This window comes from Ovis aries, chromosome 4 (genome assembly GCF_016772045.2).
Source record: "Ovis aries strain OAR_USU_Benz2616 breed Rambouillet chromosome 4, ARS-UI_Ramb_v3.0, whole genome shotgun sequence".
NCBI classification, from domain to species: domain Eukaryota; kingdom Metazoa; phylum Chordata; class Mammalia; order Artiodactyla; family Bovidae; genus Ovis; species Ovis aries.
Window position 1 is genome coordinate 120,392,747 of NC_056057.1, and position 22,293 is coordinate 120,415,039.

Consider the following 22,293-nt stretch of genomic DNA (forward strand, 5'->3'; position numbering starts at 1 on the left):
GCCGGGGGGACCAAGACACTGGCTTCCTGTGGGTGCACCCCAGGGTACGTGCTGTTAGCAGATAAACACCTAGGAAAGTCCCCACAAAGAGCAAACGTTTAACACAAGGGCGGTGTGTAGGACCCACCCCACAGCGGGTCTCCAGATGCTAAGTATGGTGGACACTCCTCGCTGATCATGGGGTCCCAGCTGTTCTGAGGGCAGCAGCCGGGGCTCTGCCCAGGGTCATCTGCAGCCTGCTCCCAGCAGGACAGACTGCGGCCAGCGAGACGGTACTGACCAGGGAGAGACCCGGAGGGCGGGGGCCATGCTGTCAGGACCTGTCCACACAGTGAGAGCGGCTGAGCTGTGAATGAGTGCCTCTTATAAAACCTGGACGGTAACTATGCATCAAGGACCACATGCTCCAGGACGGGCGGGGGGCTTCCTGTGGGGAGGCTTCTGTGCTGGGCGGGCAGCTGACCCTTCCCACGAGAAGCAGCACGGGGTGGGGGGGACATTTATTCACTGAGACGCTGCTGCTCAGAAAGCCTGGCACTCAGTCAGCACTCAACTGTGTGCATTCAGTTGGCGCTCACCTGTGTGCATTCCCAGGGCAAACCCCACAGCTGCTCACTGGGGCCAGTGTCCTGTGCAGAGCGGGGACAGCCCTCCCTTGGGGAGGCCTCGGGGGGAGGCTGGATGTCAGGGTGCCCTCCCCTCACTGCCTCGCCAGGGTGCTGGGCAGTTGGGGACCCTCCCCCAGCAACCCCACCTCTCCCAGCCGCTCCCCCAGTGGGCAGGGTGCAGGCTGGGCAGTCGGGGACCCTCCCCCAGCAACCCCGTCTCTCCCAGCCCCTCCCCGCCCCTCCCCCAGTGGGCGGGGCGCAGGCCTGGCAGTTGCCCCACCCCGTCCCTCCCAGCCGCTCCCCTGGTGCGCACGCTGCGGCCGGGCAGTGAGGGACAGCCCCCAGCTTCTCCCGGCCACTCTGCGGGCAGGGCCCAGGGCCTTACCAGGACCATGTGGCCAGTGGAGATGTCCATGTTGGGCTGCACGGGCTCCTCTGACCAGGACGAGGTGCTGCTCCGCGCGGAGGGGCTGGGCATGGGCCCGTCGCTGAACTGGGAGGACACACTGCTGACGCGGGACGTGTGTGTGGCCTCGGGGCGCTCGGTCGTGCGCACCGCCATGCGCTGACGGCACAGCTCCTGCAAGACAGCGGGTGGTCAGAGCCTCCCACCTGAGTGCCGGGGCGGCGGGGACAGGGTTCACCCGAGACCATGCACACCCTACAGATATGCACAGATACGCACAAGGGTGCACGTGCTACAGAGAGACAGGCATACAGACACAGACAACACGCACAGACACACACACAGAGACACACACACAGACACAGGGAGACACAGAGAGATACACACACACAGAGACACACACAGACACACAGAGACACATAGAGACACACACAGAGACACACAGACACACAGAGACACACACACAGACACAGAGAGACACAGAGAGACACAGAGAGACACACAGAGACACATAGAGACACACACAGACACACAGAGACACACAGACACACACAGACACAGACACACACAGACACACACACAGAGACACACACACAGACACAGAGAGACACACACACACACAGACACACAGAGACACAGAGAGACACACACAGAGACACACACAGACACACAGAGACACAGAGAGACACAGAGAGACACACACACAGAGAGACACACACAGAGACACACAGAGACACACAGAGACACACACAGACACACACACAGAGACACACACAGACACACAGAGACACACACACAGACACACAGAGACACAGAGAGACACAGAGAGACACACACACACAGAGACACAGAGAGACACACACACAGAGACACACACAGACACACAGAGACACATAGAGACACACACAGAGACACACAGACACACAGAGACACACACACAGACACAGAGAGACAGAGAGACACAGAGAGACACAGAGACACACACACAGACACACAGACACACAGAGACACACAGAGACACACACAGAGACACACACACAGACACACAGAGACACATACACAGACACAGAGAGACACAGAGAGACACAGAGAGACACACAGAGACACACACAGACACACACAGAGACACACACACAGACACACACAGAGACACACACACAGACACACACAGACACATAGAGACACACACACACAGACACAAACAGACAGAGAGACACACAGACACACAGAGACACACACACACAGACACACACAGACACACAGAGACAGAGAGACACAGACACACAGAGACACACACACACAGACACACACAGAGAGACACACACACAGAGACACAGAGACACACAGACACACACAGAGACACATAGAGACACAGAGAGACACAGAGAGACACACACACAGAGACACACAGACACACACACAGAAACACAAACACATAGACACACAGACACAGACACACACAGACAGGCACACAGACACAGAGACACACACACAGATGAGCACAGGCTCAGGCGGGGCCGCCCCGTGTGCTGTGTGGACAGACTCCAGGCGCCTCCTCGCGCCCCAGAATGTGGGCTCTGGCGGGGGCAGGGGTTAGACTGAAATGCAGACCCTTGCACCTTCGTCACAGCATTAGGAAAAAACCCTCTCTTTGGTTCTTCTTGTTCCCAAAGCCTCGCTTGCAGTGGTGAGGCCACACGGGAGAGACTCAGCAGAAGCGCGCACGGGGAACGCACAGGGTGGACGGGGACAGGCCTGCTGGGCGACATGGACGCGGGGACGGGCCTGCCGGACGGTTTCCCCGGGCCCTATGGAGCTCGGCTGGGTCACCGTGGGGCCTCAGGGCCCCAGCACAGGGGTGTGTGGCCAGTCTGGAGGGGGAGGCCTGGCCGTGCCCGCAGCCACCAGACTCAGGGCTCGGTGGTCACCCGGCCCCCAGGAGACCCAGCTGGACGCTCCCCCACTTCTGACCCACAGAAGTGCCTTTGGGGGATCCCATCAGTCACGCTGCGGGGCCTTCCAGCCCTGCCCAGTGAGCACTGTCAGCAGAGCTGTCCAGCCAAAGGACGTGAAGAGAAAGTCTACAAGAGAATCTGGGCCCACGAGCTGAAGACTGCTCGGGGCAAAGAGGCAGCGTGGAGACCCGAGGGGCCTCCTCTTCCCTGGTGCCCTTGGGGGCTGCACCCCGCACACCAGGCGCTGTCCCGGCCTCAAGGTCCTGCGGGCAAGGAGGTCTCCGCTCCGTGTCCTCTCGCCTGGCCACCTGTCTCTGGGACTAAAGCTCGTCCTGAGGCCCCTGAGGACTCGCTCTCCCCGGGGACGCTGTGCTAACCCTTCTCTGGGTCAGAGGATGGCTCAGGCGCGCTGTGAGGGGGCCCGCCTGGCCGAGAGCCCCCAGCCCCGTCAGAGCATCTGCAGGGGGTGGTGTGGGCACTGCAGAAGCCGGTGGAAGAGACCAAAGGGAAGGAAGGGCGGTGCTGAGGGGGGCCTGCTGCTCTCCCCCAGGGCTCAGGAGTTACCCGTGGCTCCCAGACAGCCAGTCTACTTGAGACCCCCCCTCGGCTTCACGGAACCTTAGAAGCAACGAGGAGCCCAGGCACGGCGGACGTGCTCAGCCGCGTCCACAGGCCACCCAGGGACCGCTGACCAGGGCTCTTCTGTCTGTGGGAGTCTCCAGGCTCGAATACAAGAGTGGGTTGCTGCGCCCTTCTCCAGGGCATCTCCCCGACTCAGGGATCGAACCCGCACCTGCTGCGTCTCATACCCTGCAGGTGGCTCTTTGCCCCTGAGCCACCAGGAAGCCGCCCGGCAGGCGACTGTGCCGATACCGAGGAAGACGACTCCAGGGGCCAAGCCACGTCCCACCGCTTCCTGCTTAGGCACAGCGGATGTTCCCTGACTTCGAGAAAAGCACACCAGGAACTCTCTGCAGTAACTTGTGAGGTTTCACGTTGCTCACGTGAAGAACAGAACATGCCCTGAATGGCTCCTCCGGGGAAGAGGATCTGAGAAGCTGGCGGTTCACCCCCCAACAGCAGAACATCAGAGCAGCTGCTGTCTGCCCCGGAGGCGCCGGGATAAAGGGCGACGCCACTCCCGATTCCATCCCTCCTCGGTCCCCATGGAGAGGGCACAGCCTGGCAGGGCCCCTGCCTGGGCAGACTCCCTGTGTGACCTCTGGCGAGGCATTCAGGGCCCTGGCCCGAGTGCTTTCATCCTGAGACGGAAGGAACCGGAGAGTGCAGAAGACTCCAGGGTTCCAGTGTGCGGAACGCCAGCGAGGCCCCGCCACGAGGTCCATCACCGACCCCGTCGCCGTCCCTGTCGCTGTCAGAGCGGGGTTGGAGGGGCCCCTCACTGTCAGCGCAGGAGTGGGAGTTGGTGCAATAGGGACAGGAACGTTCTCTAAACCAGATCTGCTCTTGGTGGCCTGGTGAGTCAGGGACACTTCTCTGGAAGCAGGAATTTTAGAGGTGGGGGTGCCCCACATCACCCCATGGCCTCCTCACGGGTCACTGGTGATTATGACCGACCTGGAGAGCTGGCCAAGCCCACACAGGTGCCTGCGTTGCCCGGGACTGGCCCTGTGACTCAGGTCCGGCACGCGCCAGGGTGCTACCGAGAGTGGACTCTCCCTGTGGGTCTCTGTGGTTTAAATAAAAGCTCCAGTAACACTCCTCCATCCAAGAGCACCAACACTGACCACAGGGCCCCCAGGCTGCAGACGGAGGCCCCTCGCCTGCCCAGAGCGGGGCTCGGGGCCGCTCAGGCTCACTGCCGGGGGGGCTCACTGCCGGGGGGGCCCACTGCCGGGGGGGGCCCACTGCCGGGGGCTCACTGCCAGGGGGGGCTCTGGGCCGCTCAGGCCCACTGCCGGGGGGGCTCACTGCCGGGGGGGCCCACTGCCGGGGGGGCTCACTGCCGGGGGCTCACTGCTGGGGGGCCCACTGCCGGGGGCTCACTGCCGGGGGGGCCCACTGCCGGGGGCTCACTGCCCGGGGGGCTCCGGGCCGCTCAGGCCCACTGCCGGGGGGGCTCACTGCCGGGGGCCCACTGCCGGGGGGGCTCCGGGCCGCTCAGGCCCACTGCCGGGGGGGCCCACTGCCGGGGGGGCTCACTGCCGGGGGGGCTCACTGCCGGGGGCTCACTGCCGGGGGCTCACTGCCGGGGGGGCCCACTGCTGGGGGGGCTCGCTGCCGGGGGGGCTCACTGCCGGGAGCCCACGTGGGGTCAGGCCTCTCTCACCTGCAGATAAAAGCAGATGCAGCCGCTAAGGGAGGACGCTTGACCTCAAACTGACCACAGTCCAGCTTCTACGTGATAAATGATGAGGCAGGATGACCTGAGAGGTGGTGGAGCCAGGGGAGGGTCAGGCAGAGATGAGACATCTGGGGGCTGGAGCCACTGCTCCTGGGGGCCTGGGAGGGCCCAGCTTGGTGCCAATGGATGAGTCAGGGGGGAGGTGATATGCCCGGGGCCCAGCAGCCACCTCGCCCCAGCTCCCGCAAGTCACCGGCGCAGGCGAGTTCCGAGGGCCCTGAGCAGACACTGGGCAGCCCTGCCTCTGCAAAGCCACCCCTCCAGACAGCACGCCAGGCCACTCTGGCTGAGCACAGGCCCCCTGGAGCCCAGAGCACCTGCTGCTCCAGAGGCTGCGATGGGAACAGCGGCATCCCCCACGCTGATTCTCTCCTGGCTCTGGGAAGTGTCCATCCACTCACATCTGGAGTTGCGATGCTGACGCTGAGTCGTGGGGGCAGCAGTCGCCAGCTCCGTGACCTTGAGCAAACCGGTGAGCCTCTCTGTGCCCCCACCTCCTCCTCTGAAATGGGGACAAGGGCAAAGCTCTCCAGAGGCCCGCGTGGAGACCAGGCTCATGTGGAGCATTTGCGAACAGGCCTGAGCTCCCGGGTGGCCATCAGCATTGTCAGGAACTTTTTCAGCAAGCTGCCCACCTGACACTGGACGCCGGGGGGCCCTGGTGGGGGTGCAGCCAGGCCCCACGTTCTGGCTGGCAGGCCGGTGACAAGGGACCTCGAGGGGTCCGTCCGTTGGGAGCCCTATGGGCGGACGAAGGCGGATGTGGAGGCCAGGAGGTCGGCAGCGAGGGCGAGAGGGCAGGAGGCCCACGTGGCTGGAAGAACCCCCCAGGAGGGGGGCTGCTGGTGGGGGAGGGGGCAGGGGGCCAGGACCGCCGTGTCACCCCTTGGGGAGCAAGCTGGGCTCCTATCATACACCCTCGCTGGGCCCCCATTGAGGGAATTGGGTCCGGAAGCAAGAAGTGGGCAGTGAGGGTCAGGGCCGAGCTCCTCGGTACCCCCAACCTGCAGCTCGGCTCCCCTGGGGGTCTGCCTGCTGCAGGCCTCGAGGCTGGGGTTCCAGCCTTGCCCTCTGGAGCCGAGATGTGGCGATGAGTTGCGTCCGGCTCGGATTAGCAGGCTGTGGCACTGTCAGAAGCTGTGGGGCTCGTCTGTGCTTGCTGCAGGATGACAGAGCTGAGCGCCACACCGCACACACGCCAGGCCTGTAAGCAGGCAAGTCCCACCCCCGCAGCGGCTCCTGACCTAACCAAAGAGAGCCAGGGCAGTCTGTCCACAGCAAAAACAGGGCTCACCCCAAAGTGGTTCAGTCTGACCTGCCCCAGTCTGATGACGACCACACCCCCCTGGAGGGGACATGCGGGTCCCAGTGTCTGAGGAAAGGGCTCAAGTGCACCTTCGGTCCTGGCTCCTTCCACCCGGTACCAGGCAGAGTCCCTCACGTCACTGCGGCCACGTCACCCCCCACACGGTCGCAGCACGCTCTGGGTGAACCCAGAGAGGCAGATGGTCCCAGAAAGATGAGGAAACCCCGAGGGTCACCGTGCAGCCTTTTAAGTTAGTCCTTTATGTTGCTCGTAGCTTGTAAGTAAATATCAGAAATTCTATGTTTGTCCACGCTCTGAGCTACTGCTTGGAAATTAAAAATTTCTAAGGAAAAATGAACCTTTTAGAACATTCCTACCTGCCTTAGTAACGGTCTGGCCGGGGGGCTAACGGTGGATTTTCATCGCCCAGGTGTATGGTTTTGTAGGAAGAGCCCAGTCTGTGCTCTGCGGGTCTTGCAGCGAGGCTGCCTAGTGTGGTGCGGTGTGTGGTGGGTTCACCAGGCTGCCCACCCCTCGACCAGACGGGGACCCTGCAGACGGGGCCTCATTCTTCATTTAAAAGGACCACGTCTCCCTAAAAAGGCGCCCACAGTCCACACGGTGACAGTGAAGGCGTGAACCCGCTGACCCCCGAGGCAACAGCACAGCGCACCAGCTGGGCTTAACCACTCATCTTAAACGCAACGTGCCGTTCACAGCGCGAGTTCCCATCACACGGAGCTGCGACCAGGCCAGCGCCCTTCCTGCGTTCACTGCCTGCGTTTACGACCAGGAAGGGCCATGCGGCATCGTCCAGGACACGCGCACCATTGGGTGATAAACACTGCCGTCTGTGACGGGGGTTAGAGTGCAGAGCTATGAGCTAGGATCGTCCGGGGAAGACGGCCCGCTTGAGTGAAAGGAAACTGGCCGTGCTGAATGAACTCCACAGCCGGCTCTGAAAGAAACCCAGAGACAAGCCTGCTCACGCTCGGGACTTTTCCTCACTCGTCACCCCGGCAGCCAGCAGGCGGGGCAGAGTCCACGCCGAGCACTGATCCCCAGGTGAGGCCACGGAACCCCAGAATGAAAACTGTGGGACACAGCCCGTCAAGGTGTGGTGTGCGTGTGCGTGCGTGCATGTGTGTGCGTGTGTCACTTGGTCGTGCCCAGCTCTTTGTGACCCCGTGGACTGTAGCCCGCCAGGCTCCTCTGCCCATGGGATTTCCCAGGCAGGAATACTGCAGTGGGCTCCATTTTCTTCTCCAGGGGATCTTCCCGACCCACAGAACTTGCATTTCCTGAGCTGGTGTTCTTCACCACTGAGCCACAATGAAGCCCACGGACTACAGCGCAGCCTCCCTGAAATCACAGTCCCCTTCAACTTTGCAGACGTGGCCACATCCCGAGCACAGATGAGAGTCTGGCAAATAGCCTTTGCTTGGCTGGATGGCACCTTCCAGCCCCTCCACTGGACAAGAAATCTTTAAGGAGTTTAAGATCCAAGCTTACTCTCTTTTGATTAAAAACGGACTCTGCTCATGATCGAGGACATGCTGCCCTCAGAAGAATAATCCTGAGCATTTAGCACGATGCCCTTGAGTGGATAAAGGCAATTACCATCCTCAGGTCCCGATTCATGTGACTTAACAACCAAGAGCAATCTTGGTTATGAAGAGAAAGATGGGCAGATTCAGCCACAGGCGCCTTTTGCTCACAGACCTATACGCGGGGTCGACCAGCCGTCCGTGGGTTCCCTTCAAATGGCTCTTGGCTCGGGGTGCCCCTCATCCATCCCTGCAGAGTGGGCACCAGCACAGAGCTGGAGCCCCAGGGCTGCACCCACAGACTTGGGGCTCCCTTCCCCCCGAGCGCTCTCTGCAGCTGTGACCGGAGCCCTGGCCCAGGGATCGCTCTCACTAGGAGTCTGGCCGGATCTGTCTCTCCTCACAGTGCCTGCGCTTTGGCAGGAGAGAAGACGGCGCATGCGAAGGAAAAGACGGGCTTTTCTGACAGCGAAGAGGAAACCGCCTGTTTGGGGCCACGCTGCTGTGGTTTCCAGGACGCCAGTCTCTGGGGAGCTGATATTTCTCTGCGTGGCTGTGTGTCTTCAGCTTCCGGACTCTCTCAGGTCTGGGGACAGTCATGGAGAGGCCAGAGGCAGTGTCCCGAGCTCCTGCCGGGGGGCGGCGCACGCAATCACTCAGAGATGGGGCCCTTTGGCTGGTGAGCCCATGGCAGCATCAGCAGCATCAACGGGGCCTCTCTTGGGAAGCAGGGGTTCCTGAGCCATGAGCATCTCAGGAGCCAGCCCAGGGAGAAGATGGACCCAGCGGGGCAGAGAGCTCGGCCCAAGATAGACCCCGTCCTTGGGTCAAGGGGGTCAGGAGACAGCTCGGCTGGAGACAGACCCTGTCCTTGGGTTAAGGGGGTTGGGGGACAGAGCTCAGCTGGAGACAGACCCTGTCCTTGGGTTAAGGGGGTTGGGGGACAGAGCTCGGTCCGGGACAGACCCTGTCCTTGGGTTAAGGGGGTTGGGGGACAGAGCTCAGTCCGAGACAGACCCTGTCCTTGGGTTAAGGGAGTCGGGGGACAGAGATCGGCTGGAGGCAGACCCTGTCCTTGGGTTAAGGGGGTTGGGGGACAGAGCTCGGTCCGGGACAGACCCTGTCCTTGGGTTAAGGGAGTCGGGGGACAGAGATCGGCTGGAGGCAGACCCTGTCCACGCCAGACATTTTGGGTCGAGGGTGTCCAGGCAACGAGTCCCACCAGAAGCCCTGGGCCTGAGTCCCAGCTTGGCTGCTCAGCAGCTGCAAGGCTTTGGACAAGCCGCCTGTGTCTGGACGTCAGCCTCCTGACCTGTGGAGGTGGGGATGGTGTTAGCAGGGCTGCACAGGGCCGCAGGGGGCATTCCAACAGCAAAAGGGCAAGGAGCTAACACAGGGCTGGGGCGTGAGGCGAGTGTGCAGCCGCCATCCATGCCTTCCGTCTGCCAGACACGGGCTCCCCGACCAGCTTCCTGGATTGTGCGTGGGTGTGCGGAAGCAGCCAGCACACCCCGCTAGGTCCTGCTCCCAGGACACTGCAACTGAAAGGCGGGGTTCCATGCGCACTGTCCCCCTGCTGGGGAGGGCATGGGCCACGCGGAACCCAGTTTGCCAATCGACCATTGTCTGCAGTGGGAAGGATCTCTCCCCTCCCTTCTTGGGGAAACCAGAGTTCAGAAGTCTAAAGAGAAAAGAACAGCATTTTCAGTCCCCCTAAAATCCAGTACTCCATCACAGAATCATCAAACACGGGACACATGTGTCCTGATACTTTACGTCTGAACGCGTCCTCGTTGGTCAAGAGACGTGAGACAGGGCGTGAACTTCCCATCAAGCCAACGCGGGTCCCCCCTCCTGGCACCGTGCAGGGTGCCCCCTCAGTCCATCCAGCCCCGCCAGCCACCCAAGCGGGCAGGTCCAGAGAACAGAGTCAGTGCAGCATCCGCTGAAGCTCTGAAGCCTCCCACTCCAGGGGTCCTCAGGGTGTTGGCGTGTGGGAGTGCGGGCACGCGGGGGTGTGGGGTGCAGGAGGGGGTGCAGGGGTGTGGGCTCCGACGCCAGGCGCGCACAGGGCGTGCGGATCGTTGTCTATGAAGCCACCTGCTTTCCCCCCACCTGCGGCCGCGGCCCTGGGATGCATCTGCAGAGTGTCCAGCATCCCTGCGCCGTAGCACAACCTGCAAAGTGAGCCGAACAGGACTCTGGCGGCAGAAGGCCACCCTCACACGTGGAATCCTATCCGATGGGGAACCTGGACTGAGTGGCGCTTGCTCTGAGAGAAAAGGCTGCCGTCCCCAGACTGCGCCCGAGGAAAGACGGGACTCCGCGGGCTTGAGAACAGCCTCTTTGTACCTTTCACGGAGCAGCGGGAACAAAGCAGCGGACGCCGAGTGTGCACACAAAGGCACCGGGTTTGTGGGGCTGTTTGGGATCGTAATTAGTGTAGCAGGGCAAAGCTGGTGAGGGACACAAAGCCGAGAGAAAGTGAAAGGGTTTCATTAGGTGCCCGGTGAGGCGGGGTGGGGGGCAATTACTCTCCTGGTGGATAAAAACACTGAAAAGGAGCGGCTGCCCTGGGAGGCCTCAGCCCAGCTCGGAAGGCACTGCGGACCCCACAGCACGGTGAGGCAAGGGGCACAAGGGACCCAGAGTGGCGTTCGGGGGTTGCGTGCAGGAGGCCACGGAGACGCGATGACGGAAGGCGCCACGAACACGCTCGGCGGTGGCGTGACCACAAGCGTGGCCCACGGGCAGCAGGGGAGCCCTGGGGCGGGCGCTCAGGGTGAGGCCCGGGCACGTCTGCTCTTCCCGCTGTTTGCTGGTTTGTAGTTGACTGGTCAGGCTTCACTTTCCCAATAAAACCCCACACGAGGTATGTCTGACACACGGCGACTTCTACATTCACAGTGAACAGACGAGCGAAGTGTCTGACCTGGACACTCCGGGCCCAGGAATGTCCCATCAAGAAGAAGCCCAGGAAGAAAAGTGAAGCCTCGCCTGGTGAGCCGGGCTCTCCCCCAGCAGCTGTGACGCGTGACAAGTGTGACTGGGAGGAAGGGCCTCCAGGCTTGTGAGCGCAGAGTCACACTGGGTGAGGGTGTGGTTTCACGGGACCCCTCCACTGAGAGCAGCTCGTCTGCTCAGCGTTGCCCTGGGAAGTGGACACAGGTGTGTGCTCCGTGCACACCAGGACGGCTCTCCCCGGCGACCTCGTAAGGGATTGGGCGCCCTGGCTGTTTCTGGGTAGGAAGCAGAGAACCCTGGCAGGGGGTGGTTAGAGGCGCAGCAGGTGCAGTGGGTGGGGTCCCCAATTCAGGCCTCCTCCTGCTCTCTGGGTGAGAGCTGGTGCTCAGCCTGTCTCTCCAGCTCTGGCGTGTGTCACGGGGTCCCCACCACTCATCCTGGACGCTCTTCACTGCATCCAGCAGCTGCTCAGTGACGCCCAGATCACGTTTACATTCCCTTGGCGGAACAGCATGCTCACACGTGCACAGACCATGTGCATGCATGTGTACACACATGCACACACGCACACAGCACACACACGGCGCACACACATGCACACACACGCATGCACACACTCACAGCACACACTGTGCACACACGCACACAGCACACACACTGTGTACACACTTATGCACACACAAATGCATGTGTGCACACACGAACACACTGTGCACACACGTGCACACACGGATGCATTGTGTACACACCTGCATGCACACGCATGCACATGCACTGTGCACACACGTGCATGTACACAAGGATGCGTTATGTGCACATACATGAATGCACACACATGCACACTCACCGTGCACACACGTGTACACACATGTGCACACACACGGATGCATTGTGTACACACATGACTGCACACACATGCACACACAGCACACACACCGTGCACACACGTGCCCATGCAGGGGAGAAGCACGTCTCCAGAGTGAATCCTGAGCTGGCCTGAGAGTCTCCACAAGGCAGTGCTCATTCTGACCTTTAACCTGTGCCCCACCAGCACCCCAATGCCCTGAGAACAGCTGTGGCTGCAGACCCGGGCTCCTCTGGCCAGAGTGCAGCTGCCTTCAGTGCCGGCTCCCATGGCGTCAGTCAACTGTCCAGGACAGCCCGCGGTCAGCAGTGTTTACGGAGCAACACTGAGTCACGGCTCCCATTTTGTAAACGCTTTCTCTAAACGAGGGGTAAAGACACGGACACGTCTCCGCTGGCAGAGGTAAGGAGGGCATCCCGCTCGCTTCTGCGTCTGGAGCAGCCCACAGTCAGAGACGCGCGGCCCCTGCCTGCTGTCTGGTCACCGCCACGCGGACGGTCCTCGCCTGCCAGACTGAGGGCAGCGGTCACTTTCCCCTTCTCTGTCCCCCTCGGTGTCCAGCACAGATCAGCGAGGCTCTCCTGATGCCCGCTTATCAGTGGGTACTGCCTGCAGCCAGCAGCCCCTAGGGCCCAGGCTGCCTACACTGGGCAGTGGCCGAGACACTGGGGAAGGGCCGCCCCCACGAGAGGCTGCGGGGGGCGGGGCTGCCTGGGAGCTGGACTCGGGTCCTCAGGTGGGGCTGGGACGTCACTGGTGAGCCGCAGGTGACAGCTCGAGTCTGGTCTCATTTTCCATAGCTCTAGTGCAGGGGATGAAACCACCAAATTACGGCTGGCCTGCTGCCTAATGATGGGCCCAGAAGACACGCTACTCAGTTCCTCCCTGGTGTGTCTGGCTCACCCACGGTCTACCAGGTCCCACCCCAAGCCTGAGTGTCCTTTCAGGCCGGGGACATACTCCGGGACATGCTCTGGGACATGCTCTATCTCTGATCACCATCAGGGTGAAATCGGGGAAGAGCCGCGACAAGGAAAACACAGAATGGAAACACGTAACTCCACGAGCATCTTCTCTCCTAACCCAGTTACCATGGTTTCCGCAACGATCTCTGGTGGTTCGACTGAAAGCTGGAATTCATGGAGATGCAGGAGAGAGTGCGCCTGACCCACAACCCCGGCAAGACCCAGAAGCCCTCACAGGAGGGTTCCAGTCCAGCTAGAAGGGCCCCAGCGGGGCCGCCATCGTTAAGACAAATAAAACAGTAAACACAAACCCCGAACTCCCTGGACTCCTGCAGCTGACAGCTCACAGGGTCCTGAATGTCAGAAACCCCTCACAGCTCACATTCAACTCGGCCTCTGCGAGCAAAGGCGGTCTGGAGTGGCTCCATCTGTGTGCATGGCGTTTCAGGCTCATATTTCATATTCAGACGATAAAAAGCAGCCACGTCAAGTGGGAACAAGCTGCGCACCCCTTCAGGGAGCCCTGGTCCTGACGTGGACATGGACGAGCAGCCATCTCCTGCCGAAAGCTTTTGCACTGCCCTAATTTTCTCCTCGCTCAGCAGATGCCGAATCCCCAAGGCCGGCCATCACCGTCGTCACGTCCATCCACACATGGAGCTCAACACGCACCTGGGGCCGTGTGTGGGGCGCTGCTCTGGACACTGGAGGCCAAGGGTGATGTCTTCACGAGAGTTCTAAACACGCCCCCGACCAGCTCCTCTCACGACGATACCTTAGACCCACCTGCTGACCAGGCTTTACCGGGCTCTGAGAGATCCCTGCTGGGGCTGAGCATCCATTCCCCGGATCCTCGCCTTCTTTTCAGAGGACATGCCTGGGAAGGAACAAGCTGAGTTCTGGTCTGGCTCAGCCTGCGGCGAAAGCCCCTCCAGAAGTGAAGGGTGTTTCAAGGTGCCTGGAGAGGTCCCTCAGGAGGGGCCGTGCTGGACAGGCGGGGGGTGTGGGGTCCGGCCGGGGGACAGATGGGACGCTGGTGGAGCGGTAAAGCTGGGGGAGGGCTTTCAGAGTGAGGGCCGCAGCCCGCACAAAGGTTCCAGGACAGAGGAGCGCAAGGGAGGGTCCAAGGCCAGCACGGATCCAGGCAGGGGCACAAAAGGGCTTCACAGCTCCCCCTCCCGCCTGCAGCCTCATTAAGGCAGAGGGCAGGGCCTCGGGGGCGTGGGCGGGCACAGGCAGCTGCCTCCGCCTCAGAGACAAACTCCCAGCACCCATCGGGGACCCAGTCACGCCGCCGAAGCTGCTGTGAAAGGCGATGTGGCCCCCCAACGCTGACGGGCAGGGTGATGGGGGCAAGTCACCATCAGTCTGTTTGATCTCGGTTCTCCCAGCTGTGAGACGAGGGTGCTGACCTCTGAGGCCAGCAAGAACATCTCAGGTTGTCACCACCAGGAAGGCACAGGTACCCAGCTTCCACAGCAGGTCCGAGCTGGCCGTGGCCCTGGAGGAAAGCCCCAGAAGGGGTGTCCCGTGGCTCAGCAGGGGGCTGGGAGAGGACCCGAGAGCAACCAGACTCGTGCGGCACCGCTGGCCAGGGCACGTGGCCGTGAGCCGCAGTTGCTGGAGCCAGCAGGTAAGGTCTGTACACCCAAGACGCGCCCCAGGAATCTGTCTCAGGAAGCGGGGGGCCACAGGAAGGGGATCAGAGTTAAAACGCACCACTTCATGGCCATCCTTTGGGAAACACAGGGTCTGAGGGCAGAAAAGAAAGCTCGAAAGCAAACAGCAGGAGAACTGGGGGTTTTTTTTCCCCTTGGTTTTCCCCTTCGCGTTTCAATGTCAAATTCAGCGGCTGCTGAACTCAGTCCTTCCCTTCTCCTTGGATGTAGGAGAGGAAGGGGAAGCTGGGGTGGGGATGACCGGGGGCAGGTAAACCAGCTGGAACCGCCCTCCCAGCTGACGGCTGCTGCACAGACAACGCTTTCCTCTCACCCAAGCCCGCCGTGGACTCGACTTAGAGAGCACGGTGTCAGGACTGTGAGGGACGTAATCTAGAGAGCATCCCTTTCACTTGCTGGTCTTCTGCTTCGCTGTCTACAAAACATGACAATGATCAAATGCTTACGCATAAAGCAAACCCGAACTTTTAACTTTAGAGGATATCCATCTAGCCCCTTACTGACACTAACACCCTGGGTGGTGGTAAAACCCCAGCATCTATCACACAGAGTCTTCTAGCTCATGTGCGATGAAGCATCACTAACCTGCGCTTCCTGTCCGTAATCCTCACACACCTTACCCAACTGAGCACCTTAAAGCATGTGGCCTTCCTTGCTGATACAATCATTTGCGAGTCTTCCTTTTTTCATTCTCCAGATAGTCACAGACGCATGCAAGCACACACCTAGACACCTAACTTTGCTGGCTGCGTTATTTTTTACACTAAAGAACCTTAAAACAATACTTTTTCATGACTGTCGCCTTCCTAATCGGAAGTCACCTGTATGAATACCTTGCCCTTGCTAATAAATAACCCACCACAATTCCATTCTTAATTATCAGCAAGTCTTTCAAAGCAGGAAGGCGTTGGAGAGCTTCACTCATAGCTCAGTTGGTAAAGAATCTGCCTGCGATGCAGGAGACCCTGGTTTGATTCCTGGGTTGGGAAGATCTGCTAGAGAAGGGATAGGCTGCCCTCTCCAGTCTTCTTGGGCTTCCCTGGTGGCTCAGCTGGTGAAGAATCTGCCTGCAATGCAGGAGGCCTGGGTTCGATCCCTGGGTTGGGAAGATCCCCTGGAGAAGGGAAAGGCTATCCACTCCAGTATTCTGGCCTGGAGAATTCCATTCATGGGGTTGCAAAGAGTCAGATACAACTGAGCAACTTTCATTTCCAAAACAGAAAACCCCAATGGAGATTCAAATATTTTGAGCCACAAAGTTTAAGAGCAGTTGATGGAGAAGAGAAACACTGTTACGGAGCTTCTCCCCCGTCACGGGCATCCCTCTGGTGACGTCTCCCGAAGAAGTGACTCGCGTGCAGCACAGACACGCCTCCCGGCTCCTGGAACTCCCACCTCCGTCTGTCCAAGATGCTCTCGGATCTGGGCTCAGCCGCCTCCAAAGGCCTCTCTCTCCTAAGTGTAAGTGTCAGCTCCAAGGAGATGCCTCTGTCCACTGCCCAGACTCCAGCCTCCTCCTTTCCCAGGCACTCTGCCTCTTGTCTCTCCGTCTGAGCCCCCTTGCTCACCTCCTCTGGGAAGCCCTCCCTGACCACCCCAGGTTCCCAGGGGCCCCTCTCAGAGCTGCTCGTCTCAGGCACGTGCCTAACCCAGTGTGAACCGGTCCTCCCTGTAAACTGCTTTGAAACAGAGTTCTCTTTGGCTCCTGCCGCTTTAGAAACTGTGATGTCATCACTGGGAGGAGTGGATTCTGGAAAAGACTTTCTGGAAGAGGCTTACTTTGCTTGAGGCAGGTGGTCTTCCCGAGGCTCCCCGAGGCGTCCCTCCCCCAGGGTGACCTGCAAGCCAGCAGGGACCCAGAGATGCCGGCCGTGCAGCTGCTGGCCAGGGGTGGGGACAGGGTCCCAGCACCGAGGCACACAGACTCCAAGCCAAAGGGGCCTCAGGAGACAGCGGTGTGGATGTTGAGCTTGCCCGGGTGGGTCAGCGCACCACCCTGCGTCCGGGCTCGCGGGGGGCCGTCCTCCTCGCTGTGTCCCCGTACAGTCCCCTCTGATGTTTGGAAACCGCTGTGCCCTGCCTGGCTCCCCTGGGTTGGGCTGTGCAGCTGCCCTTTCCAAAGCATTCTCCCCTCGTAAGCACACATTTCTGCGGCCCCGCCGGTCGGAGCCGACGGCCCTCGGCTTTCCCCTTTGTGAGCTCTGCCCTCTGTCGTGCCAGGCCCGTGTGGAGTTAAGAGCTGGGCTTGGCCGCCTTTGATGGGCGGGTGGACATCACCACGCGTGGCATGGGGGCTCCCCGGGTCCACAGGTGCTGTCGGGCCAGCAGGGACTCAGGAGCGGGCCAGGCGGCGCTGCGGGGCTCTGCTCACAGCTGCCCACGCCAGGCTGTCCCCGTAGGCCCGGAGGCCTCTGTGGCCTCTGTGGAGCCCCCGGGGCCGGGCCGGCAGGAGCCGCGGAACAGGAGGCAGACCCTGCAAGGGGAGGCGGGTCGTGGGCCTGCCGCTGGGCTTCGCGGGACCGCCTGGCTCACTCGCGAGGACCTCGGTCTCTGATTACCTGCCTTTCAGCATTCCCTCCCGCCCTCCTGTCCTCTGGGTCTAAATCCCCGCTGAATCCATTTTCACACTTCCCTGCGCTCTCGCAGGCTTCTCCTCCCAGCGCCCACCTTTCAGCAGAGCTCGGCATCGCCTGAGAAGCCCACGGGGGTCTCCCGGGACACAGGCTCCGCCTCCCGCCGAGGGGCGCCCGCGGCCGGGCAGGGCGAGCAGGCCCGCTGGACTCAGGAGGCCCTGGGCGCTTGCACACGCGCCCACCTTCTTCCAGACGCTGCAGGACGGCGGGACCGGCCTCTGGTCCCGGACAGACGGGGAGCAGCGCCCCACGGACACCACGGCCACTGTCCCCACAGACCGCCCCGAGCAGCGCCCTCCCCACAACGTCCTGGACTCCCCAGGACAGTCAGGCCTTGGGTTTCTCTCTGGCTTTCTCCAGAAACACACTGCTATCCCTGCAGCACGCATGTGCTGAACTGCAGCCCAGGAAATGCGCTTGTATCTCTGGATCAGGGTCGAAAGCAGAGAGAACAGCCCTCTCAGGGCGAGAAGTCAGAGACGTTCACCTGGGCTGGGGGGCCCCGAGCCGCGCCTCCAGAGGAACCCACACCCACCAACACCAGAGTGCCACAGTCAGCACACACACACGGCACGGTCAGCACACACACATGCCACGGTCAACACACACACACCACGGTCAGCACACACACACACCATGGTCAATTGACACACACACACCACGGTCAGCACACACACACGCCACGGTCAACACACACACGTCACGGTCAGCACACACACACGCCACGGTCAGCACACACACACGGCACGGTCAGCACACACACACACACACGGCACGGTCAGCACACACACACCACGGTCAGCACACACACACACCACGGTCAGCACACACACACGGCACGGTCAGCACACACACACCACGGTCAGCACACACACACACCATGGTTAGCACACACACACGGCACGGTAAATACACACACACACACCACGGTCAACACACACACGCCACGGTCAGCACACACACACACCACGGTCAGCACACACACACCACGGTCAGCACACACACACACCACGGTCAGCACACACACACCTCGGTCAGCACACACGCATGCCACGGTCAGCACACACACACACCACGGTTAGCACACACACACGGCATGGTCAACACACACACACCACGGTCAGCACACACAGCTGCTCCCTGAACAGAACACAGAGGTGAGGTGCCCGGGCGCCTCCGTGACCTTCTCGAACCTTCTAGAGCCCAGGGACCAGCCCGATGCGCTTCTCTTCCTGTCCTGTGGGTGAGGAGCGTGGGGCCCAGGGACACGCCCGCTGCTGTCGCCAGGAAGTAGGGCAGGGCCTTCTGCGAGATCAAGCACGGGGGCGGGGAAGGAACGGAGAGAGACTGGAAAGTGTGGTGGGAAGACAAGAGGGCAAGGAGCCCAGCTGGGCGGGGCGACAAGCCTGGCCCACAGTCGCCCTCATGCAGGGGAAGCCGGCCACCCGCAGGGGCTGCACGGCCCTCTCTCCAAGGTGCGGAGGGTCGCTGGCCCTGGACCCCGTCCCCGCTCCACAGCGCAGGGGCACGGCGCCTCGGCGCGTCCTCCTGCCGGCACGTCCGCCCGAGGGGCTACACTGAGGCTCCAGCACGCCGCCCTGCCCTCCAGTGGGCTCTGTGCCCCCCCTGTGGCCCCGTGCGGGAGGTTCCCATCGGGCCAGCGACCCCTCGGTCATCTCGGCGGAGCGGTGCCCAGGCCTGGGCTGGGTTTACAGCTGACGCCGCGTCAGCAGGGCATGAGGCCCGCCTCTCCGGTGCCCCTCACCTCGAGGAGGAAGGTGGCACAGGGGCCGTCAGGCCTGGTGAGGGGAAGCCTGTTCAGCGAGCGTCCCTGCCGCCTGCCTGTCCCGTGGCCAGTTCAGCTCTGCCGCCTGCCACCTGGGGCCCGGGACCAGTCATGCCCACCCCACGCCTGCTTCCTGCACGCGCATGACAGGCCTGCCGCCCGGAGCGGCCCCGCGGCACAGGCCAGGGCCGGAGCGGGCTCTCCCAGCGTGTCTACGGGCACCGCTCACGGGAGCCGGAGGCTGGGGCCAGAGGCGGGGCTCTCGGAGGGTCCTCCAGGCCCCGGGCTCCTAGGGCGTGCTGCTCGGGCCTCACAGAGGTGGAAGTGGGCGCCCATGCTAAGAGAGGGGTAGGTGGACGCGCGAACATTCCACCCACCCCCGCCAGAATCAGCCAATTCAAGTGACACGCCTTCCCTCCCTGCCTGCCCCGCACCGTGCCGCCTGGACCTCCCTCTCGGGTACACTTTCTGCCCTCGGCTGTCCCGACACGAGGCCCAGGAAAGCGGCCTGACCCCAAGGAGGCAGGTGGGCCCCCTCAGGCCCCCTTGCCCCGGGCCCGCCTGGGGCAAAGCCCAGATCCGCGGACACAGCGGCGAGAGGAGAGCTGACCACAGATGAAGCACGGGACCCTGGGAGAGCTGCAGAGGCCAGGCCCAGCGCCCTCCGTGTTAAGACGTCCCGACTGTTCGCTTCCCGGACACCTCGCTGAGGGGTCTTCGGCGTTTAGTGAGTCTGGCCTGACTGCCACTGTCTGATCGGGGCAGCGGCTGCTACATCGGGAAGGCAGCATGTTTTCCGGGCACGTGTGGATGTCTCTTTGGCCATCTTTCTAGACTCAGCCTCCCCTAGAAGACGTTTCCCGATCTCAGGGGCTATTTCCAAGGGAACGCATTGCACAGGAACCAGGGAACGCGCGTGCAGTCGCTGCTTTTGGAAACGGCACGTTTGAAAATTTAAGATTTATGAGAAAAACATGCTACCAATTCAGGTCTTCCAGAGACGTGTTCAGACCTGGAGTGGAGAGGTATCGGGAAGGTCTGAGCGTGCAGGTCAGAGCCTCTCGACCCTGAGCCGGGGCCCCTGACACGGAAAACACAGGAAAAAGGCAGGTGCCTCAAACGGGCCCCTTTGCTCCCACCACCGGGGAAGTGAGCTTGTTTTCCTGGGGTTCTCACAAGGCTGCAGGCAGGGAAGCTCAACTGACTCACCAAGGGGCCCAGGCCTGTCCGGGGGTCACCGGGCCGTGCCCTCAGCAGCTTGGCTGCTGCCCGGCAGCCCACACCCCTGCCACACGACCAGAATTTGGGACGTTTCAAGGGAATTCTGCCTGCGGTGGTTGGTACTGACGGCCACTTCTGCAGAGGCAAAACCCGAAAGACTCCAGTCCTCAGGCCTGACTAGGTCATCATAGAAAGAAATGTTCTTTAATAGTATTTCAGGGCACCCTTCCAGTTTTGAAGCGGATAGATTTTGCTTATTGGAATTTTGCACATAGAATTATTTCAGCCTGAGGATTTAAACATAAAGCCACGTCAAGCTGCTAAAAGATGTGCAGTGGACTGAAGTGGGAAGGGCTGGTTTAGAGCCCGGATCAGGTAAACCCCAGGAGTTCCCTGCATTCCACCTCGAGGGGGGACGGTGTCTGCGTTGAGAGCAACACCGAGTGAGGAGAGACCCACGAGGAGGAGGCCCCTGAGTCAAAGGTCAGGAGCAGAGCCAGCTTGGGGCCTCTCTCTCCCTGAGCCAGGCTCTCCTCGCCCCAGCGGGGAGGTCGGAGGGCCTCTGGGCTCCTGGGACCACTGTCCATGGGCACCCCCACCCCGCCCCCGCCCTCTCCTCCAGGTCTGGCTCCAAAGGCCCCAAATACCCTGGGGCCTGTGGGCACCGGGAGACAGACCATCAGAGGAGGCCTCCTCGCCGGAGATTCTGCAGAGCTGCGCCCTGGCAAGGGGAAGTGGAGCGGCTGCTGCTCGGAGATGATCAAAGCCTGGAAACAGAGCAGCGTTCAAAGAGACTCAGGGGGGAAGGCGGGGACGCCTCTGATCGGCCAGGGGCTTGTTTCTGCCCAGTCTTGCCCAATCCCCTTCCACGGAAGTGGGACACTGGCGTGACAAAACTCACTGATGGGCTGTGGCTTCATCCCGCAACCCCGGGGCTGCCCTCAGTGAGCGCGTGTGTGTAAATACACGCTCATGTATGCACATGATGCGCGTGTCACGTGACGTGCCAGTTGGGGAGAAAATAGGAATAAAGGCAAAGAAATTGGCCTTTTAGACCAAAAATACAGATTTAATCGAAGTATCTTATGCTTAGCTACTTAGAGAACAAAAATAACATTTACTAAAACAATGGAGAAAGTTTAATTGCAGAATCCCATTAAAACATGACCTTTAAAGATGGATTTCAGTTCTTCTAAAAGCTAATACACCCAATTCTTTCAAGTCCAAGCAAATTAAACTTCAATAGATTACCTGGTGAAATTGATATCTTGCTACGTGTTAGAATATGAATCTATTGAGAAAGATGTGATTTTTCCAACAGGAAAAGCAAATGAAATACCACCCCCTCTCACACATACGTAAGAGCCTTTAAAATGCTGACTCTTGTCTATAAAATAGGTCTATTTTAAGGAACAAGATGAAAAAATGTTTAAACGTATTTGCACTGGAAGCTAACAATGCGAATTACTCACTGTTTGGAAACAAGTTTTTAAAAAAAAAAAAAAACCCGCCGAGAACTCAGGGACACTCCACGAGCCCACAGGAACCCCAAACCCCAAACCATGGGTTACGACAAGCAGGCGGGGGCTGGCCCAGAGCACCAGGGACATACAGGGACGGATTTTAGCAGAGGAAGACCAGGGTGCGTGAAGGGTCGGCCACCCGAGGGCCGCCCCGCTGGAAGAGGCAGATGGCAGTGCCACAGCTCTGCGTGGCCTCTCTGCTTGGGAAGGAGGCAGACGCCCAGGGGCACCAGGCCCGCCTGCAGACCACCAGCCTCGAGCTTCCACTGCCTGCCCCCCAAGGCCTCTCTCCTTTAAAGGCTGACCTCCTCCTGCTCTGAGGTCAGTAAAGCTTACGACACTGCCACCTACCACTCCACCGCTCCCGGGCCACTCCCTCCTCCCCGAACGTGCAGAGTGCTCATCTATCTTCTCCTTCAGAAACTTTATAAAATGAATGGGACATTCCCAGACGCCCCATGAAAGAAAGT

The 22,293-nt window shown here is 60.8% G+C and overlaps 1 protein-coding gene across 3 annotated transcripts in view; it reads right to left on the reverse strand.

The window, feature by feature from the left end:
- PTPRN2 (protein tyrosine phosphatase receptor type N2) overlaps positions 1-22,293 on the reverse strand; it is a 618,076-nt gene that overhangs the window by 94,239 nt on the left and 501,544 nt on the right. For 2 of the 3 annotated variants that reach the window (XM_042249105.1, XM_027968410.2), the window contains exon 14: positions 994-1,188. The exons of the other annotated variant lie outside the window; for it this stretch is intronic. In XM_042249105.1, coding sequence (XP_042105039.1) covers positions 994-1,188 — 195 coding nt within the window. The remainder of the gene's footprint in view (positions 1-993; positions 1,189-22,293) is intronic. 3 annotated transcript variants of the gene reach the window in all.